Below are 21121 nucleotides of genomic sequence, written 5' to 3'. Positions count from 1 at the left end.
ATAAAACGATGGGTAATATTTATTGAAATATGTTATAAATTTATAGTTTTTATTTATGAAAATGTTTGTTTTAATAATATAACAATTAATTTTGGTTGGTTGTATTTATTTAATAATATAATTTCAAATATAACAAAAAATACAATACAAGCTTGTAAAAATCTAATAAATAAAAAACTGTACAAATGGTCCCTGTGGTTAGCTGAAAATTGCCACTTTAGTCCAAAAAGGTTTGGACTAGCACCAGAGGTCCAAACTTTTCATTTTGTTGCGATTTTGGTCCGTTTTGCTTTGAACTTTTTTAAAATGACGACTTTGCCCTTATTTTTTTCTTTTTCAGTTTTTTATATTAATTTTATTAAGTTTTTTATTAAAATAAATAAAAAGAAAATTGAAACTAATTTCTCTCTCTCTCTCTCTCTCTCTCTCTTTACACATACCCATCTTCTTCTTCCTGAAAATCAGTCCAGAGGAACAAAAAACACCCTTAACAAATTGTTGAACTCGTCGGTTATCAATGGAGATGGAGAAAATAGAAGGACAAACTAGTCTTCTCCATCTGTTTCCAGATCTGTTTGTGTTCTCCATCATCATCAGGATCGGTTTACAACACCACCCCCTTCTCAGTTTATCTTCTCCATTTGTGTCTCGATTTTCAGATTTATCAACAGAAAACCAACCTCAACCACACCCTCTAGTACCATGGTAAATCTTCAACATATCATCTCCAATCTTCGATCTCGTTGCCTCCGTCCAAATCTGTAAATGTCACTCTGTCTGGAAACTCAAGCCACAAATGCCGCCTCTACCTCCGTCTCCGTCGATCCTCATCTCTCTCTATCTTTCTCCATCGAACGTGAAGACCGTTGCAGACCAAAGATTTGGCTAACTAAGGGCAACGATTGGTTAGGATTCTCAGATCCGACGAGTTAGGGTTTCACAATAACGAGTATCAAATGAGTTAGGGTATCCCAAATGACGATATTTCTTCTTCTATGTCGGAAACCCTCTGTCGTTGTTTCCCTTATTCTTCGTCAAAAATCCTATGTCGCCAACGTCTGTGGCTGGAGTTCGTCTCTCTACTTCTCCGATGTTAGTGGTGGTGGTGGTTACAAATCTGCATATGGTGGTGGATCAGCAAGGGTTTCTCACTCCCTTCAACACTCCCTTTCACTCCCGCTCTCTATCTTCACCTAGAATAGCCACTGTAGGTTACAAGACATTTCTGGAATTCAAACTTGAGAACGAGAGATGTGGAGGCGGCTAGCTACGGTGGAGACGGTAACCGGTGGTGGTGGTGTTCATGTTTACCAGAGGGAAAAAAGATGGGGGTGGGTGGTGAATGGATGATAACACAAATATTTATTTTCTTTTTTTTTCTTTTCGTTTTTGTTTAATTTTAAATAAAAATATAACAAAATAAAAAAAATAAAAAATTAAATTAATGAGGGCAAATCGGTCATTTTAAAAAAGTTCAAAATAAATTGGACCAAACTCACAACAAAATGAAAAGTTTGGACCTCTGGTGCTAGTCCAAACCTTTTTGGATCAAAGTGGCAATTTTCAGCTAACCACATGGACTATTTGTACAGTTTTGTCTTTTGAAATAGAAATAAGTTAGAAAAACAAAATGCTTATCGGGGAAAGAAGACAGTTAACACAAGTTATACGATTAGTTTCTAAAAAACGAAATCAAATGCGTTTGGTGTTACAAAACTTGATTTGGATCAAAGTTTCCACGAATGAATCATAGTGTTTTTAGCTAGGAATCACTCTTGGTTTCTAACGATTTGCTTTCATTCATGTCTATCTTCGATATAAACACATCACATATGCGATTTGCTTTCAATTATGTCTATCTTCGATATAAACACATCACATATGCAGATATATTAGTAGCCTGCAATCGCCATGGTTAAATCGTCTGGAAATCCTTTGCAGCTGATCAAAACACAAAAAATGAACAATACATCTATTAGGAACACGCACAGATGACAGAACCAAAATCAAAATGAGAAAAAGCTTCTTCAAATTCTAAACCTTTGGAGGTTTCAGGAACTACAATAATATTCAGCGTTGTGTTATTCGGCGGCAGAGCTAGCCGGAGGGGATAAAGTCTGCCGTTCAAAGGGTTGCGTGAACACACAGTAATATTCTCCAATTCTGTTTCTTCCTCCAAATTTTGAGTCAAATCCTCTATGGTGTTACCCTTAAACAGAAACGATCCTTCCGCATCATAAATCTCGCCATCATCATCCACCAATTTGTAATAAATCATCCTCCCTTCGTTCTTCGAATTCCCGGAATTTGGATCGCTCCCCTGTAAATCATAATGCAGATGATCCAATTTAGAACACTAATCTGATTCCGATGATCAAATCAGATGGAAAAAATTGAAATTGATCACACAAACCATAGGGAAGGGGCAGGATAGGAGATGAAAAGATGAACTATCCAGATCGAGATCCAAGGACGGATCTGATTTCCGTTTTGGTGGATGAAGCCTAATTTCAACGATTTCAACATCCCATAAGATCCAATTGCGATGCCGATGAGGAATATCATGTGTAATCGAATTTCTCCATGGAGGAACTCCGCCGTTAGCTCGTAGATAATTCCCGTATCGGGTTTTGAGCCGGACTTTTGAAGCTTCTAGAATCGGTTCCCATTCGACGGAGGAATTAATTTTCTGGGGAACACTTTGAATGACTTTTTGACCGGTGACGCCGAGGATGTGTGGATCTTCGGAAGCGGTGAGATACCTGCCAAAACACGATTTTAACCTAATCACATTGTCGTATTTATCGTCGAATTCAACCTTCCATCTCGCGTTCTTGAATGTGCCTTGCCGGTCTTGGATCACATGTTCGCCATCGTCATCTGCTAATAGGTACTTCCGGTGGTGGCTCCGTAGCCGGACGGCTTTTGCCCTCTGGAAATACTCCATTCCGCCACTGTGAATTGTTGTTTCAGATTGACAAAATGGGAACTGGAGGTGTTGAAAAGGAAACCCAGGATTTGATTTGGTTATTAATTCGGGTTTTTGAGTTTGAATTCTCAAGATGAAAGCAGGTTTGCAGAGGTTTGAAAGGGGAAGATTGTCGTAGGATTGGGTTGATTGAAGGTTCAAAAACAGGGGAAAGGTGATGAACGTTAATTTTGGATTTATGGATGGTATTTAAATATCCTATAAAAGTTTTCTATATATTTTCTTCTTATTTAAAATTACAATATTTAGATTATGTAACGATAACGCAATTTCTTTTTAGAGCAATCGTGTTTTTGCCTACGTGAACGAGCCACAACGCCGTTCTAATGAGCTGAATACCGCCCCCTCCATTTCGTTGTATCTCGTTGCATTGGTTCTTGTCGAAGTCTTGACCGGATGAAACGAGCTAAAAATGAACCATTTGAACATTAGACCTTTGTCAAAGGGTCAAATTGTAATAAAAAAAATTACTTTTTATTTTTTACTATAAATACAACATATTAATCCATTATTTCATCTTAATTTCTCTTTATATTTTATAAAATCCCATACTTTCTTCAACCAAACAAAATGGATCAAAACCTAGACCCCTCCAGCAAACACAAACATACAACAAAACACAATTTTGCCTCTTGGATTTACCGGTTACGAAAATTATTTTAACATTTTATCGTCTTAAGAATCACCACAAATCTCATACCAAGGAGTCACTTTCAATCCCGCTTCACCACTAATTGCAATTTCCTAACTCACATTACCTTCAACAAAATCTTTTTGGGCAAAACTCAAATTTATAACAAAATCTTTTCACGGCTTTCGTTTTGATGCCACAAACAACCAACGACTACCACCAACACAACCATCGGTTGAAGTGCAAACGGGAAGTAGTAGGAGAGGGAAAGAGAAAGGGAAATCTATAGCGGTTGAAACGGAAAGTGAGGAAGTTCCATAATGATGGACAACGGAAGAGAAATATGCTTTTACGGTGACATGGTGTACTACTTCAAAAGACGAACTCCACAATAATGGTAAGAAAAAATGTGTTTATATGGGGGCGGTGCTCGAAAAATTTCACGCTATGTTGAAGAAAAAATTGTATCGCAATACAGACATGCTAAGCAACAAATGGAGTTAAGTAACTAAGCAGGGAACAAATTTCAATGGTATTTACACCAGACTTCAATCTTACCAGCAGAGCAGAGCAAACGACTTTGATTTGCTCAAATATGCAAAAGAACAATATCGGTTCGAAATGGGACATGTATTCGAGTTCGAAAAATCATAGGAGTTGTTGCAAGTGGATCTAAGGTGGAATAAAACTCCTACACTATTGGAAGTTCAATCCAAGAGGTCTCGAAATTTAAGCTTGGTCGACATATCGGATCCACGGACTCACATCGGCCTAAACGCCGACACCGATGAGATCCCGAATGATATCAAAGAGATCTCCCCACAACAACAACCATCCGGACGCAAGAAAGCGAGACACACTTTCTTTTTACATTAACCTTACACTATTTCCGTTTTCTACTATTTAGTATAAAACGAATAACCCAAATTAGTTATTGAATGTGATTATTTTTTTCAAAAAGTGTGTATCAAAATTATTTTGCAAACCTTTTAATATTATTAAAATAATATTACAATTGATGTTTTTATCATTTATTACCAATCATTTTTATTCAAGAAAATATCAACGATTGAAATAAATAATAGATTCACTCTTTTCAATTATTGTCTTGTCCATTTCCTAATAGATTAAGAACAAAATGGATTTTTTTCGTATTAAACTAAAAGTTCCATCGGTTTGACTACTTTTCCAATTAACACAAAAATGTGGGTCAGAAGAGGCTTTGGCCCTCTTTGAATGGTTCATCAAGCTTCCTTAGCCAGGCTAAGGAGCATCATCAAGGGAAGGGGCCCATAGCCTAGTGAAACCATAATGCTCGTTAATATTTCAGGATTGCTCTTACATTGTATGATGGTTAATAGGTATTTGAGAATTACAAGAGAAAGTAGGTTTTGTTGTATCTAAACCATAGTCATATGGAACGTGGAACGAGGAACGAAAACAGGAATGAGGATCGGTAATTTTTTGTTTTTGCTATGAAGGGGTTAGTTTCATTCGGAATGCGAATCGTATACGCGGAACATTCTACCAATTACTCGGGTACGAGGTACCATATATAAATAAAAAATGCACACTATGATTTAGTACTCAACATAAAAGTAAAAAACATATTATAAATAAAACATAATTATTCCAAATTTCATAAATCACAACTTCAAAAAAACATGTTTCTTTAACAGAAAAATAAAAAGAGATAATGACTTGAAAGGGTAACGAACTTTCGACTTTGTTCACGTCTAGTCACTAAACTTTTTTTCGTTATCTATTTGTCATTGAACTATTGAAACTGTTCACATTTTACCATTATGACCGGCTGTTACCGGTCATAAGGGTAAAATGTGTAAGGTTTCAATAGTTTAGTGGCAAATAGATAACGAAAAAAAGTTTAGTGACTAAATGTGAACAAACTCAAAAGTTCGTTTCCCTCTAAAAAGTTCAATGGCTAAATGTGAACGAACTTCCTATTGTATTATGTTTTAGCAAATTATTTATTTTTGTTTAATTGTAGCAACATTTGTTGATGAAGAAATCTATGAAATAAAAAAAAATAAAAATAAAAAAAATGTAACATCCGGATTTCCAGGTATCATAATTTAAGTATTTTTCTTTTGAGTTAAGAAGAGAGACTCGACAAGTTGACGCCTCAACTCGTCGGGTAAGGTCGCGACTGATGACTCGAATTAATGAATGGACTCGACGAGTCAGTGAGGCGACTCGACGAGTCCGCGTTGTTGGTAGAAACCTTAAATCTGTAACACCGTAAATTTCAAGACAAAATTTTCATTTAAAATAATCATTTTATTCTTAGAAACACTTGTTCAAAATCTCATTCATAGTCGAATTACAAAACATAACTCCATTTTCACTTGCATAGAAAACCAGGATCCTCCAAAATATGACTCTTTCTCTGGTGTGTACAATCAAGCCGGTGCCGTCCTGTGATACTGAAAGAAACCTGAAAAAACATCACACAAAACACTGTAAGCACGAAGCTTAGTGAGTTCTCCAAAATACCACACATAGCACATATTAGCCACTCGAGGCTATAACTCTATGGGTCCGTGCACCCAAACTCTGTGAACCCTCAGGTTCTAACTCTGGGAACCTTCCGGTTCCAACTCTATAAACATGCACAACATAAATCACATAGAAGTAATGCAGTACAACACATCACGTATATATGGCATACAAATACTCTAATCACATAACTCTGGTTACCTACTCGAGGTAAAGTATAGTGAGAAGACTCACCTGGCAAGCAGAAAGCAGATATCCCCACACTTAAATCTCGAACTCGCCACCGCCTAACACGTAAGGCAAATACTCTCATGAATATAACTCTCGAGACTAGAATCAATCCTCTCATGGCACCCTCTTAAGGGTAAAAGACTATTTTACCCCTCTCTTGGCCCAAAGGCCATGTTAGAAATTTGGGTTTAGAAAGGCTTGGAAATTCTGAGAATTGTGATTATCACTTTCAAATCGAAGTATTTGGTGGTACTCCCAAATCTTCAATTGGATAAGACTCAGAGAGACAAGAACAAAGAATGTTTGATGATATTTTCGTATGTACCAGAAAATGAGACCAAAACCAACTTTTAACAACTTTGTCTGAAAACTGTCATATGACAGTTTTAAACTGTCATAAAACCATAAAAACTGTCATAAAACGGATATATGGATAAGGGTCAAACCAATGGTCAATTATTTAGAAAATCAATTTTCTGATGCATTTTTTTAATATAGTAACATACCCTATATAAAAAAAATTTCGCGCTGACCTGGCAGCTTGATCCCAGCCAGGGGCTCTGCCCCTTGGACCCCGCCAGGGGCTACCGCCCCTTGGACCCCGCTCCAAGGGGCGCTGCCCCCGGACCCCCATTCGTTCAGGGGTTTCGCCCCTAAATGACAGTGTGCTTTGAAACTTGATCAAACTTAAACAAGTGTGTACTCCACACCTTCCTTACTTGTTTAATATTTATCAAGATCATTTTTGGTCAACACAAAGTAATCTCATTACACTTAAATAACATTGATGATCAAAATCACCAACAAACCTCCCCCATTTAAGTGTAATCTTGATTAACTTAAAATGAAACATAACAACAACAAATTGATGCATAAATGAAATGTCGTGACGATTGAATTTCACATTAGTATATCATTCATTCCAAATATCCGAATATTAGGGTGTCACTACAGATTGAACCCTTTCTATTCATAGTGAATACATGAAGATAATACACACAACAATTTACATTCTCATAAGTTCTAACTTGACACTATATTTTACTAGCTTGTGTCCCATCCTTCAATAAGTATATCAAAGTCAAGTCCCAACTTCTTGAAGCAGCTAAACTTCATACTTATATAGGTAGTTCTTTTGTTCTTGCACCTGCAAATGCAATTTTTCAAAGAACTATTAAGAAATAAACTTCAACCTTCTTAACTTGCAGTACTGAACACATACCTTGGGATGATGATAAAATGTGTTCCAATCTTCAAATATCAAGCTTTCCATATTGAATTCAGCATCTAATATTACATTAGATGGGAATTGGGTATCTCAATATAAAAGATTTTAAGTGGACTTCAAACCCATCCCTACAGCCGCCTTGTGCACAAGATTTCTTGCTAACCCTTTGGTTAGATGATCGGCCAAATTCAACTGAGTTCTTACAAACTCCACAGATATCACACCAGTCATGATGAGCTCACGAATCATGCTATGTCTAACACCTAAATGTTTAGACTTTCCATTGTATACTTGACTATAAGCCTTAGCCAAAGTTGCAGCACTATCACATCTGATAGAAATGGTAGATATCGGTTTGGGCCATAATGGAATTTCATAAATCAAATTCCTTAGCCACTCAGCTTCTTTACCAGCAGCAGACAATGCAACAAACTCAGATTCCATAGTTGAGTTAGTAATACAAGTCTGTTTCTTGGATGCCCAAGAAATGGCACCTCCTCCAAGAAGAAACACCCAACCACTAGTAGAAGAGTGATCCTCTAAGTTGTTAATCCAGCTGGCATCTGAATAACCTTCCAAAACAGAAGGATATCCACTATAAGTTAAACCATAATTTATGGTCCCTTTCAAATACTTGAATACTCTACTCACAGCTTGCCAATGATGTGAACTAGGATTACTAGTATACCTACTAAGTCTTCCCACAGCATAAGCTATATCAGGTCTAGTACTAATCATGGCATACATTAGACAACCAATAGCCCTTGAGTATTCAAGTTGAGACACAGGAGATCCTTTATTAGGTAGAAGCTTAAGACTAGGATCTATAGGAGTGCTAACAGCAGAACAATTCTCAAAGTTAAACTTTTTCAATATCTTCTCAATATAATGAGATTGAGAAATTGAAATCCCATTTTTTCCTTTTCTAATTCTTATACCAAGAATTACCTCAGCCTCCCCCATGTCTTTCATATCAAAACTAGATGATAAGAATTTCTTGGTTTTATCAACTTCTTCTAAATCGGTACCAAATATCAACATATCATCTACATATAAACAAATCATGACTCCTTTACCAGAAGTATCAAATTTGCTATATACACACTTGTCAGCTTGGTTTAATGCAAAACCATTAGACAAGACAACATCATCAAACTTTTGATGCCATTGTTTTGGTGCTTGTTTCAAACCATATAATGACTTCTTCAATTTGCACACCTTATGTTCATTACCAGGCATAACAAATCCTTCAGGTTGTTTCATGTAGATTTCCTCATCTAAGTCACCATTCAAGAATGCAGTTTTCACATCCATTTGGTGAATCACAAGATTATGTATAGCTGCAAGAGCTAACAATAATCTAATAAGTATCAAAGAAATCAATGCCTTCTTTCTGCCTAAAGCCTTGGATAACCAATCTGGCTTTATACTTATCAATTGTGCCATCCACCTTCATTTTCCTTTTGAGGATCCACTTACTTCCTAATGCCTTGCAACCAGGAGGTAAATCTGACAATACCCAAGTATTGTTATGCATGATAGAATCAATCTCATCCTGAATTGCTTCTTTCCAGAAATGAACATCCCTAGAACCCATAGCTTCACTAAAAGTCTTTGGATCCTCCTCAATATTAAAACAATATTGATGTTGACATATAGTCTCATTCCTTGTTCCTTCAACTAGATAAAGTTGAAAATCAGATCCAAAAGACTTAGCTTTTCTAGCTCTAGTACTCTTTCTAAGTTCAGGCACAGAACTTGTACCCCCAGAATCATCTCCAGCTTGAGTTATGTTTTTGTTGAAAGATTGGTGAATCATGTCCCTTGGTTTAGGTATAGATGTAAATCTTTCTTCATCAAAGATAGCATCTCTTGACTCTATAACAGTGTTAACAGACACAGAGTCATTAGATTCTAAAACATAGAATCTATAAGCTTTGGAATGCTCGGCATATCCAATAAAGATACAATCTATACCTCTCTCACCCAATGTTTTCCTTTTGGGTTCAGTGAGCCTTACAACTGCTCTGCAACCCCAAACTTTGAGATAACTCAAATTTGGTACCTTTTTACACCAAAGTTCATAAGGAGTATTCTTACTCCTTTTATTTGGAGTTCTGTTCAAGATGCAACATGCAGTTAACATTGCCTCACCCCAAAACCCTTCACTTAATCCAGAATAAGACAACATGGAATTAACCATTTCTTTCAAAGTCCTATTCTTTCTTTCAGCTACACCATTTTGTTGTGGTGTATAAGGAGCTGTGGTTTGATGTATTATTCCAGTTGATTCAAAATAAATTGGATCATAATACTCACCACCTCTATCAGTACGTAAGACTTTTATTAATTCATTTTTATGAAGCTCAACTTGTTGGTTATAAATTTTAAATTTATCAAGTGCTTCATCCTTAGAATGTAGCAAATAGACATAACAATATCTAGATGCATCATCAATAAAAGTAACAACATACTTTTTGTTTCCAAGGGAAGGTGTTGCATGGAAATCACATAAATCACTATGTATTAGATCCAACACCTTGCTTTCCCTAACAACATCTTTGAAAGGTTGTCTAGTGATTTTAGTTAGCATGCATGTTTTACATTTTTCATTATTTTGCATATCAAAGGAAGGAATTAAACTCATTTTAGACATGTCTTTTAATCTTTTGTAATGAATGTGTCCTAGTCTAGCATGCCATAATTCATATTTATTAAAATTATTGCTAGTACTAGTAGAAGCCATGCAAACAGAATTATCAATAAAAAGATAATTAATATTTAGCCTAATCATTCCATTACATACATATCCAAATCCTATAAAAGAACCATGTCTTGACAAGATATATTTGTCACTTTCCAATACTTGTTTGTAACCACAATTATTTAATACGATTTCAGACACGAGATTCTTACGAATCCCTGGAACATATAAAACATTGTTCAAACACAAACATTTCCAGAAGTAAAAGTAAGTAAAACAGATCCTATGCCCTTGATTGGTTCAGTTGCAACATTTCCCATCTTTACAACAGATCCATCATTAATTGGTTGAAAGTCCTTGAACCAATATAAATATTTGCAAACATGACTTGTTGCTCCCGAATCAACCCACCATGCAACATTATCATCCTGCACATAAAATGCTTCAGAAATCACAGAAATATAATTCTGAATATATTTAGAATTCTGCATGAATACAGAAATCTGACCTTGTTGCTTCTCTGGATCCTTGGATCCACTTGGTCCTGCACCATCCTTGTTCACTTTACGTAAACGACAATCTTTCTTGAAGTGACCCGGTTTGTTACAATTCCAACACACCACTTTAGCCTTCTTGTTGGAAGACTTTTCATCCTTTCCTTTAAACTTCCTTTTTCCATTAGACTTCTTTTGATTCTTTGATCCTTCTCCATCCACCATGTTCACAGAAGAGGAACCAACTTGGTTCTTGCCTTTGGGATTGTTATCAAGTTCTTGAGTCCTTAAGGACTCTTCAATCCGTAAATGGCTTCCAAGTTGAGTCAAAGTTAATTCCTCTTTGTTATGTTTCAGATTGTGTTTAAAATCCTTCCAGGAAGGGGGCAGTTTGTTAATAATTACAGCCACATAAATGGCTTCATCCATTTTCAGATTGTGTTGAGCAAACTGTCCCAGGATCCTTAACATTTCATGGAATTGTTCCATAACAGGCCTAGAGTCAATCATTTTGTAACCCATAAAGTTACTGATAAGAAACTTCTTGCTAGAAGCATCTTCTGCCATGTATTTGGATTCAAGAGAATCCCACAGTTCTTTTGCAGATTCGAAATTTTGATAGATATCAAAAAGAGAGTCAGACATACCATTCAGAATATGACCACGACATATGTAATCATCATTTTCCCACTTTGATCTCCTTCTTGTTGCCTCCAAAGGTTCATCTTCAACAGATTCTGGTAAGACTGGCATGGGTGTACTCAGAACATATACCACTTTCAGAGTGGTAAGGAGAAAGTGCATCTTCTTCTGCCATCTACGAAAATCTTGTCCTTCAAACTTGTTCAATTTGTTAAACTTTCTTGTCATATCCTTCACAGAATCACCACTTGCCATGATCACAAAATACTTCGATTTATGTTAGAAATTTGGGTTTAGAAAGACTTGGAAATTCTGAGAATTGTGATTATCACTTTCAAATCGAAGTATTTGGTGGTACTCCCAAATCTTCAATTGGATAAGACTCAGAGAGACAAGAACAAAGAATGTTTGATGATATTTTCGTATGTACCAGAAAATGAGACCAAAACCAACTTTTAACAACTTTGTCTAAAAACTGTCATATGACAGTTTTAAACTGTCATAAAACCATAAAAACTGTCATAAAACGGATATATGGATAAGGGTCAAACCAATGGTCAATTATTTAGAAAATCAATTTTCTGATGCATTTTTTTAATATAGTAACATACCCTATATAAAAAAAAATTTGCGCTGACCTGGCAGCTCGATCCCAGCCAGGGGCTCTGCCCCTTGGACCCCGCTCCAAGGGGCGCTGCCCCCGGACCCCCGTTCGTTCAGGGGCTTCGACCCTAAATGACAGTGTACTTTGAAACTTGATCAAACTTAAACAAGTGTGTACTCCACACCTTCCTTACTTGTTTAATATTTATCAAGATCATTTTTGGTCAACACAAAGTAATCTCATTACACTTAAATAACATTGATGATCAAAATCACCAACAAACCTCCCCCATTTAAGTGTAATCTTGATTAACTTAAAATGAAACATAACAACAACGATCGGTTCCTGAAGTCATACTTGCAGTAATAGTTATTAGACTTATCCAAGTGGGAGACTGTTGGATAAGGTGTCTAAGTCCATAACTATTCCTGGTATGTACTTGACCTGACCCGGCATGGTCCATTTGGGTTGCATGGCACCATGCAATTGGATAGACTAAATGAGAGAAATAACACTTGGAGGTTATTAATATATTATAAGTTCTAATATATTAATAATATTATTTGATTAGTTTGATCAAGAATGAATTTAGAATTAATTAAGTGATCAAAAGATAACTAATTAAATATATGGGTTGATTATGTAAATCATCCATATCTTGTATAGTGGGCTAAGAGGCTCCATGGATTATCAAGTTGGGTTCCATCCATAGGATGCTCCATGGATGCTCCATGGGAGTTACAAACCCATGGGTCATGGAAATGAAGAGTCATGACACATTAGGGTTTACACGGTGTAACCCTAGATGTGTCAACACTATATAAGGATCTCATTCTCCACCAAAATCGGTTACACTAAGGAAACAAGAGGGCTTGGCCGATTTCAAGAAGTGTGTGTTCTCTCATAAGTTTTTCCAAGAGCATTTGGTGTTGTGTGAAGCATTTGAGGCATCACACTTGGGGTGCTAGGCTCATAAGGTTTCAAGGAACACAAGCAACAACAAGGTAAGTTATTCTATCTATCATTCAAGTTAAAATTGTTCCCCATGTATGCTAGATAGGAATATAGCCTTGGAATTCAACTTTGCATGATAATTAGACAAACATAGATCCAAGGTTATTAGGGTTGCATGTACACTTAGGAATTGTTAGAATGCTCAAAACCCATCAGTGTTAGAAAAAAAGTCGAAAATCTTGCTGTCTACGAACGGACTCGTCGAGTCCATAGGGGGGACTCGTCGAGTTCACGTGTATCTTCAACCAACTCGGCGAGTAAGTTCATGCACTCGGCGAGTAGGGTCGACAGGTTGCAGAATTTCGACTTTAGTTGCTAGAAATGAATTAGAAACATTACCCTAAACTGTTTTGGTACTTGAAAACTTGTTTTACATGGTGTAATGTCTTTGCTAATTCATTTACAACAACTAGTTATCAAAATTACAAAGTTTTAAGTGTAATTTTGATTTATGAATGTGTTCATATTCATGTTCTTGTTCTTATGATGTTTTAGATGATCATAGGAATTATTTGTAACCTATGTGGTAGATTAATTCTTGATCATAATGTGTTTTAATGGAGTCCATAACTTGTCCTCAACTTATGGAAAACCAAGAGTCACACTTGAATTAAAACCATTAAAAGAACAAAAGAGTTAGAAAATGAAGAGTCTACATTTTATTACTCTATTAAACTCATAAGTTACAAGAAATGAAAAGTTTTGAAAGTTACAAAACTTGCCCTCAAGTTTTGGAACAAGTAAAGTTAAGTTAAAACTTTAGTTCCAACCCCTAGAATTTTAAAAGTTAAAATTCAACCCTTATACTTATATTATGATGATTTAATAATTATATATATATATATATATATATATATATATATATATATATATATATATATATATATATATATATATGTATAAGAACAAAGTCGTCTTACCGCTAGTACGCCTCATTCACGAAGCCGGTCTATGAGGTGGGTATAAGGTTGTTGCCTATAAAATGGTGACTTAATGGGTGTCTACTCTCACCCACCGCTTGCTTGACTAGTGGAGGGTCGTTAGCCGAACGGGTAAGACAAGGACTTATAAATTCTCATTCAAAGTATGATGAATATTATAAAGTACCTAAATGTTTTATTAAATTCCCAATCTTAGTTACTTTAGGAAAAATGTGAATAAGGTGCTAATCCATGAAATTACACTTTACACTTTGTCTAAGTCGTTGGTGGAGCATGTGTGGTTAACCAGCACACTAACTTGGACTTAACAAGGTAGGTAAAGGGTGACTTAAGGTTTATTATAGTATCGATGGAGCGTGTGTGGTTTACCGGCACATCGATTGAGTGATAAACTTTAAGGGTACCAAGTGATTTGCATGGTTACTTCACACCTCGTTTTGTGATCCTCGGTATCCCAGTCACAAAACTTGGAGGGCACACTCGAGATTGAAACATGCCTTTGAAAAGTTCATTGAATCTCAAAGAATCTAGGAATTTCTAAGAACCAATCATAAAACCTAATATCTAATATTTCGGTTTTCGTGGTGGAAATTGGTGAATCGTCATTCACCTACCTTTCAAATATGTTATAGCTTGGATTACGGCATACCTCTTCTAAGTTATAATATATTGTGATTGGATCCTAGCCTTAATATTACCTTTGGGTGTTTTATTAAGGACTCTCCTAATATCTAAACTAATCTTGTCCTCTTCCTTCAGATGTCTTCAAACAGTGTTGCTTCTGGCTCGAATCCTAATGGCTCCTTTACTCTTATGAGCTTGTGTGGGAAAGTCACTTTTGATGGATCCAACTTCAATGAGTGGATCAGAAACATCAGGATGATTACCTGCTACGAGGACAAAGAATATGTCCTCGACAAGGAGCTTAAGGAGATTGATGAGACCACTGCAACTCCTCAGGAGATCGCTGACTTTCAGGCACATGAAAGGGATGCTACGAAAGTAGCATGCATCATGATGGCCACAATGACAGCAGAACTCCAAAAGTCCTATGAGGATTTCTACCCTTATGAAATGCACCAAGATTTGATGAAAAGATACCATCAAAGTGCACGACAAGAGAGGTACGAAATCATCTGCTCCATGATAACAACCATGATGAAGGATGGGGATTCCGTCACGAGCCACATGCAGAAAATGCAAAGGTATGTGGATCGGTTGCTGAAACTTAATGTGAACTTCCCTGAGGAGCTTGCAATAGATATAATTTTGCGCTCCTTACCATCGTGCTATGATCAATTCCGCATGACATATCACATGAATAAGGAAGAGGTCACACTCAGCAAACTTCAGGGACTTCTCAAGACCGCAGAATCAGGTCTTAAGGGGAAGTCGGTTGTTAACACTCCTACTCCAAACTCCACTCCGGTTTTGGCAATCGAGAAAAGTCGAGGGAAGAAGAGAAAGAGTTCTTCGAAGGGTAACAAGGTTAGGACCCTTGATGGCTCTTCTTCAAGTGGAACCAAGAAAGGTTTTGTCACTCCTTCTTCTGACCCAAAAGAGGCTGAATGCTTCTATTGCCATGAAAAATCACATTGGAAGCGGAACTGCCCAAAATACCAGCAATTTGTGAAGGATGGGAAAGTTAAACCCAACCATGCAGGTATTTGCACTATCATTTCTAATAACTCACCCCATTCGAAATCTTGGGTCCTTGATACCGGTTGTGGTATTCACATTTGTTGTGACTTGCAGGGACTAGGAAGAAGTGAGAATGTGGAGCAAGGAAGAATAAACTTAATCATGGGGAATAGGAAAGTTACACCTGTCACCAAGATTGGAGTTTATACTTTATCGCTAAGTAGTGGGTTAAATTTAGATTTGAATAAGTGTTGTTATTCGCCAGAAATGGCAAGAAATATTATTTCCTTTCATGCATTGTACAAACAAGGTTTCACCTTTTCATTTGATAATGAAGTTGGTTCGATTAATGCTTTCTTTAATAATGTTCTTTATTTTAAAGCATTACCTTGTGATGGTGTGTATGAAGTTGTATCTGTTGTAGATAACTCAGGAAATAATGTTTTGTTTATTGATTCTCCTAATAATAATAACTTGGATAAAACATCATTATAGCATTGTCGTCTTGGACATATAAGCAAGAAACGCATAGGCCAACTCCAAAAGGATGGAGTCTTGGAGTCATTTGACCTAAAGTCAGATGATAGTTGCGAATCATGCTTACTTGGAAAAATGACAAAGTCACCCTACACAGGCTCGTGTGAAAGGGGTGAAAGTTTGTTGGACCTTATACACACGGATGTGTGTGGACCATTCAAACATGCCGCAAGGGATGCTAATCGTTATTATTTGACTTTTACTGATGATTACAGTAGATATGGATATGTCTACTTAATCAAGCATAAGTCAGAGACTTTTGAGAAGTTTAAGGAATTTAAACAGGAAGTCGAGAATCAATTGGGCAGGAACATTAAGATGCTTCGATCCGATCGAGGTGGTGAGTATCTTAGTTCAGAGTTCCTCGACTATCTAAGGAAATGTGGGATTGTCTCACAATTGACACCTCCCAGGACACCGCAGTTGAATGGTGTGGCTGAGAGGCGTAATCGAACCTTGTTGGACATGGTTCGTTCCATGATGAGTCGAGCTTCGCTACCAATCTCATTCTGGGGGTATGCCTTAGAGACTGCCGCCCATATCCTTAATCTAGTCCCTACAAAGAAAGTTGCCAAAACTCCTCATGAGATGTGGACTGGTAAAGTACCTAAACTAGACCACATCAATATTTGGGGTTGCGAGGCTTTCGTGAGACGCGAGACTCATGATAAGCTCGAACCTCGAAGCGAGAGGTGTATTTTCATCGGCTACCCACAGCAATCCTTTGGTTACCTCTTCTACAGACCTAGTGACAATGTGGTCTTTGTAGCAAGAAGAGGAGTCTTTTGAGAAAGAGAGTTTATAAGCCAAGGAGACAATGGGAGGCAAATTGATCTTGAAGAAATTCAAGAGTCAAGTGGTGAAGGAACTTCAAACTCTAGCCCTCAACTTGAGGAGGAAACTCCTGTTGAGCCAATTGAAGAATCTGTACCTCTGAGACGTTCCACGAGAGTTAGGAGTGCACCTGAGCATTACTATGGATTCCATATTACTGCAGAAGGTGAGACACTTATTAGTGATGGGACACCAGTAAGTCAAGATGACCCTAACAACTATGAGGAAGCCATGGCAGGCCCCGAGTCTGCTAAATGGAAAGAGGCTATGGATAGCGAGATACAATCCATGTATGACAATCAAGTTTGGAACTTGGTTGAAAATGTACTAGGTCGTAAGACAGTGGGGTGCAAATGGGTCTTCAAGAAGAAGAACGACATGGATGGTAAAGTACACACTTATAAGGCTAGACTGGTTGCAAAGGGCTTCTCTCAAATTCCTGGAGTGGATTATGATGAGACCTTTTCTCCGGTAGCCAAGATTAAGTCTATTCAGGTTCTGTTAGCCATAGCTGCATTTCATGACTATGAAATATGGCAAATGGATGTCAAAACCGCTTTCCTTAATGGAAAGTTGGCTGAAGATGTTTACATGAGTCAGCCAGAGGGTTTTGTCAACAACGAGTACCCTAATAGAGTGTGTAAGCTTGAGAAATCCATCTATGGATTAAAGCAAGCACCTCGCAGATGGAATCTTTGCTTTGATGAAAAGGTCAAGGAATTTGGCTTTTCTAGGAGTGAAGATGAATCTTGTGTGTATGTCAAAGCTAGTGGGAGTATAGTTAGCTTTCTGGTATTGTATGTGGATGACATACTACTCATAGGAAACGACATTCCAACCCTGCAGGAAGTAAAGTCCTGGCCTGGGAAGTGTTTCGCTATGAAGGACCTCGGTGAAGCTGCCTATATTTTAGGGATAAGGATCTTGAGAGATCGGAGTAAAAGACTAATTGGACTTAGTTAGAGTACCTACTTGGATAAGGTGCTGAAAAGATTCAGCATGCAGGACTCCAAGAAAGGAGAGTTACCCATCCAGAGTAACGCCAAATTGAGTAAGACACAAAGCCCTAGCACTGAGGCTGAGATAGCAGAAATGAGTCGAATACCTTATGCTTCGGCTGTAGGTTCGATCATGTATGCTATGACGTGTACTCGACCTGATGTAGCCTTTTCCCTGAGCATGGTTAGCAGGTTTCAAGGGAACCCTGGCCAGGGACACAGGACTGCGGTAAAGAATATTCTCAAGTACCTACGAAGGAATAAGGACTGGGTCCTTACCCTCGGTGGGAGTGATGACTTGAGAGTTGTAGGGTATAGTCATGCTAGCTTCCATACTGATAGGGATAATTTCCGCTCTCAGTCAGGCTGGGTCTTTACCCTAAATGGAGGAGCAATTTCTTAGAAGAGTTCCAAGCAAGAGACAGTGGCAGATTCCACTTGTGAATAAGAGTATATTGTAGCGAGCGAGGCGGCAAAGGAGGCTATATGGCTAAAGAACTTCATCGGAGACCTTGGAGTTGTACCAGCTATTAAAGAGCCAATGGAAATTTTCTGTGATAGTGAAAGTGTTGTTGCCTTAGCCAAGGAACCAAGGGATCACGGGAGATCCAGACACATCGACAGAAAATACCATTTTATTAGACATCGAATAGAAGAAGGACTCCTCGTGGCAAAGAGGGTATCATCGGATCAGAACCCAGCAGATCCCCTCACGAAGGGACTGACTCGGGTTAAGCATCTCCAGCATGCTCGTAGCATAGGGCTGAAGGGTGATATTAGATTTAGTAGTTAGATAACCTCGAAATTTGTAAAGTGTAATTGACATTAAAAGGTGTTTTATTTATGAGTAAAGTGTTACTATCTCTTGTCAATCGTTTACTATATTTCTTTTGCATGTTTTGACTTCCAGAATAATTTTGTTTGGTATAACATATTATTCAAACCTCCACAGTCGGTCATATGTCGGAAGTAGGCATGAATCAAGACTGTCATGATTGGTTGCAGAGGTCTAAGGTGTTAGACACGGGCTACAACAATCATGAGTGCTCATAAGTTCTGAGCATTGGACTCAACCCACGCTCACTGGAATCACTTCATGGAATTCTATCTCGAGTGATCGTGAGACGGTAATATCATATAAGTCTTCAAACCTAGAGATATGATTTGTTACTTACAAGTTGGTTATGCATTGATTGTACGAAAACGCATTGGTAACTCGATGTTATAAATCGTGCTCTTGTGTGTAATTCAATGAGTGGTAGAACAAACATATGAGTCGAAGTTTATCTGTTCCTTCTTGGATTAGAAGCTGATATCTGGGCCCCTCGATGATTTTGTTTTGACCCATGTACCGGGCCCGGTCAGAACTAAGTTGATGTGTTCAATTAAGTTCTTTGTCAAACAAATCGGAAATCGGGAAACAAACTGTTGGACAATAAGTAAGACATTGTTCCATGTATTTGTCCGACTGATAGCTAGAACAGAGGATTATATGATCACTTATCTTAAATGGCGTACCATCATCTTCTCAGTTCCGAGAAACCTTGAAAAGAGCTACGATTGACGATCGGTTCATGAAGTCATACTTGCAGTAAAAGTTATTAGACTTATCCAAGTGGGAGACTGTTGGATAAGGTGTCTAAGTCCATAACTATTTCTGGTATGTACTTGACCTGACCCGGCATGGTCCATTTGGGTTGCATGGCACCATGCAATTGGATAGACTAAATGAGAGAAATAACACTTGGAGGTTATTAATATATTATAAGTTCTAATATATTAATAATATTATTTGATTAGTTTGATCAAGAATGAATTTAGAATTAATTAAGTGATCAAAAGATAACTAATTAAATATATGGGTTGATTATGTAAATCATCCATATCTTGTATAGTGGGCTAAGAGGCTCCATGGATTATCAAGTTGGGTTCCACCCATAGGATGCTCCATGGATGCTCCATGGGAGTTACAAACCCATGGGTCATGGAAATGAAGAGTCATGACACATTAGGGTTTACACGGTGTAACCCTAGATGTGTCAACACTATATAAGGATCTCATTCTCCACCAAAATCGGTTACACTAAGGAAACAAGAGGGCTTGGCCGATTTCAAGAAGTGTGTGTTCTCTCATAAGTTTTTCCAAGAGCATTTGGTGTTGTGTGAAGCATTTGAGGCATCACACTTGGGGTGCTAGGCTCATAAGGTTTCAAGGAACACAAGCAACAACAAGGTAAGTTATTCTATCTATCATTCAAGTTAAAATTGTTCCCCATGTATGCTAGATAGGAATGTAGCCTTGGAATTCAACTTTGCATGATAATTAGACAAACATAGATCCAAGGTTATTAGGGTTGCATGTACACTTAGGAAGTGTTAGAATGCTCAAAACCCATCAGTAGCAACCTCAGATCTAACCTCTAGACTTCCCATTACATCCATAGACAAATTCCCACAAACCCCAAAATGAAGAAACAACATAACAACAGTCCAATAACGAGATATTACCTCTAAGAGATGCCCCAACTGCAATGTAATTCGAATCCAAGCAAAGCCCCTTGCTCCAAGCCTTCAATCTCCCAAAATTCCTTCAACAATTACTTCTCCAAGCTCCAATCCACTCAACAATGGTGCTTCTCCGCAATTTAGGGTTTTCTGGGGCTCAAGGGGTGATAAAGAGGCTGGGAGGAAAACATAATGATCTTTATATAAGGCTCAACCCCGAGAATTAGGGTTTTCTCCACTCCGCGCCTACTCGCCGAGTCCATTACACTGACTCGCCGAGTCAGCCACTTAACACGCGACCAAGTCGCGACTCTACTCGCCGAGTCCGCACATGGACTCGCCGAGTCACTCTTTCCCAATTTACTCTTTTAGCCCTTCAACTCTACTCTTGATATTTCGGGATTTTACAATTCTCCCCCACTTAAATTAGGCTTCATCCTCAAAGCCTACAGCAACTCAACTCCGGAAATATTCCTACAACGTGCCACCTGGCCTTAATCGGACCAGGTCTCACTAGGCATACCCATCGACACCCGAACACACTTTCCCTTTCCTTACGGTGTCCTGACCACTGTCTCGAACCGGGCACTGGATGTACCCACTGATAACCA

At 37.8% G+C, this 21121-nt stretch overlaps 1 protein-coding gene across 2 annotated transcripts; it reads right to left on the bottom strand.

The window, feature by feature from the left end:
• Positions 1-1654: 1654 nt before the first annotated feature.
• On the bottom strand, positions 1655-3183 carry LOC145044121 (uncharacterized). 2 transcript variants are annotated; one of them, XM_078992944.1, is made up of 3 exons: positions 2414-3180; positions 2041-2320; positions 1655-1941 (listed from the first exon to the last, which is right to left on the bottom strand). In XM_078992944.1, the coding sequence occupies exons 1-3, from the start codon at positions 2945-2947 to the stop codon at positions 1916-1918; spliced, it is 840 nt and encodes a 279-aa protein (XP_078849070.1). In that variant the 5' UTR covers positions 2948-3180; the 3' UTR covers positions 1655-1915. The 2 variants fall into 2 exon arrangements, with proteins under 2 accessions (XP_078849070.1, XP_078849069.1); XM_078992943.1 differs by lacking the exon at positions 1655-1941 and having other exon boundaries at positions 1952-2320; positions 2414-3183.
• Between the last annotated feature and the right edge of the window lie 17938 nt (positions 3184-21121).

Source organism: Lactuca saligna, chromosome 4, assembly GCF_052625555.1.
Source record: "Lactuca saligna cultivar CGN05327 chromosome 4, ASM5262555v1, whole genome shotgun sequence".
Lineage (NCBI taxonomy): Eukaryota > Viridiplantae > Streptophyta > Magnoliopsida > Asterales > Asteraceae > Lactuca > Lactuca saligna.
The sequence above is the reverse complement of the archived record's forward strand: the minus strand, read 5'-3'. Positions and strand labels throughout refer to the sequence as shown.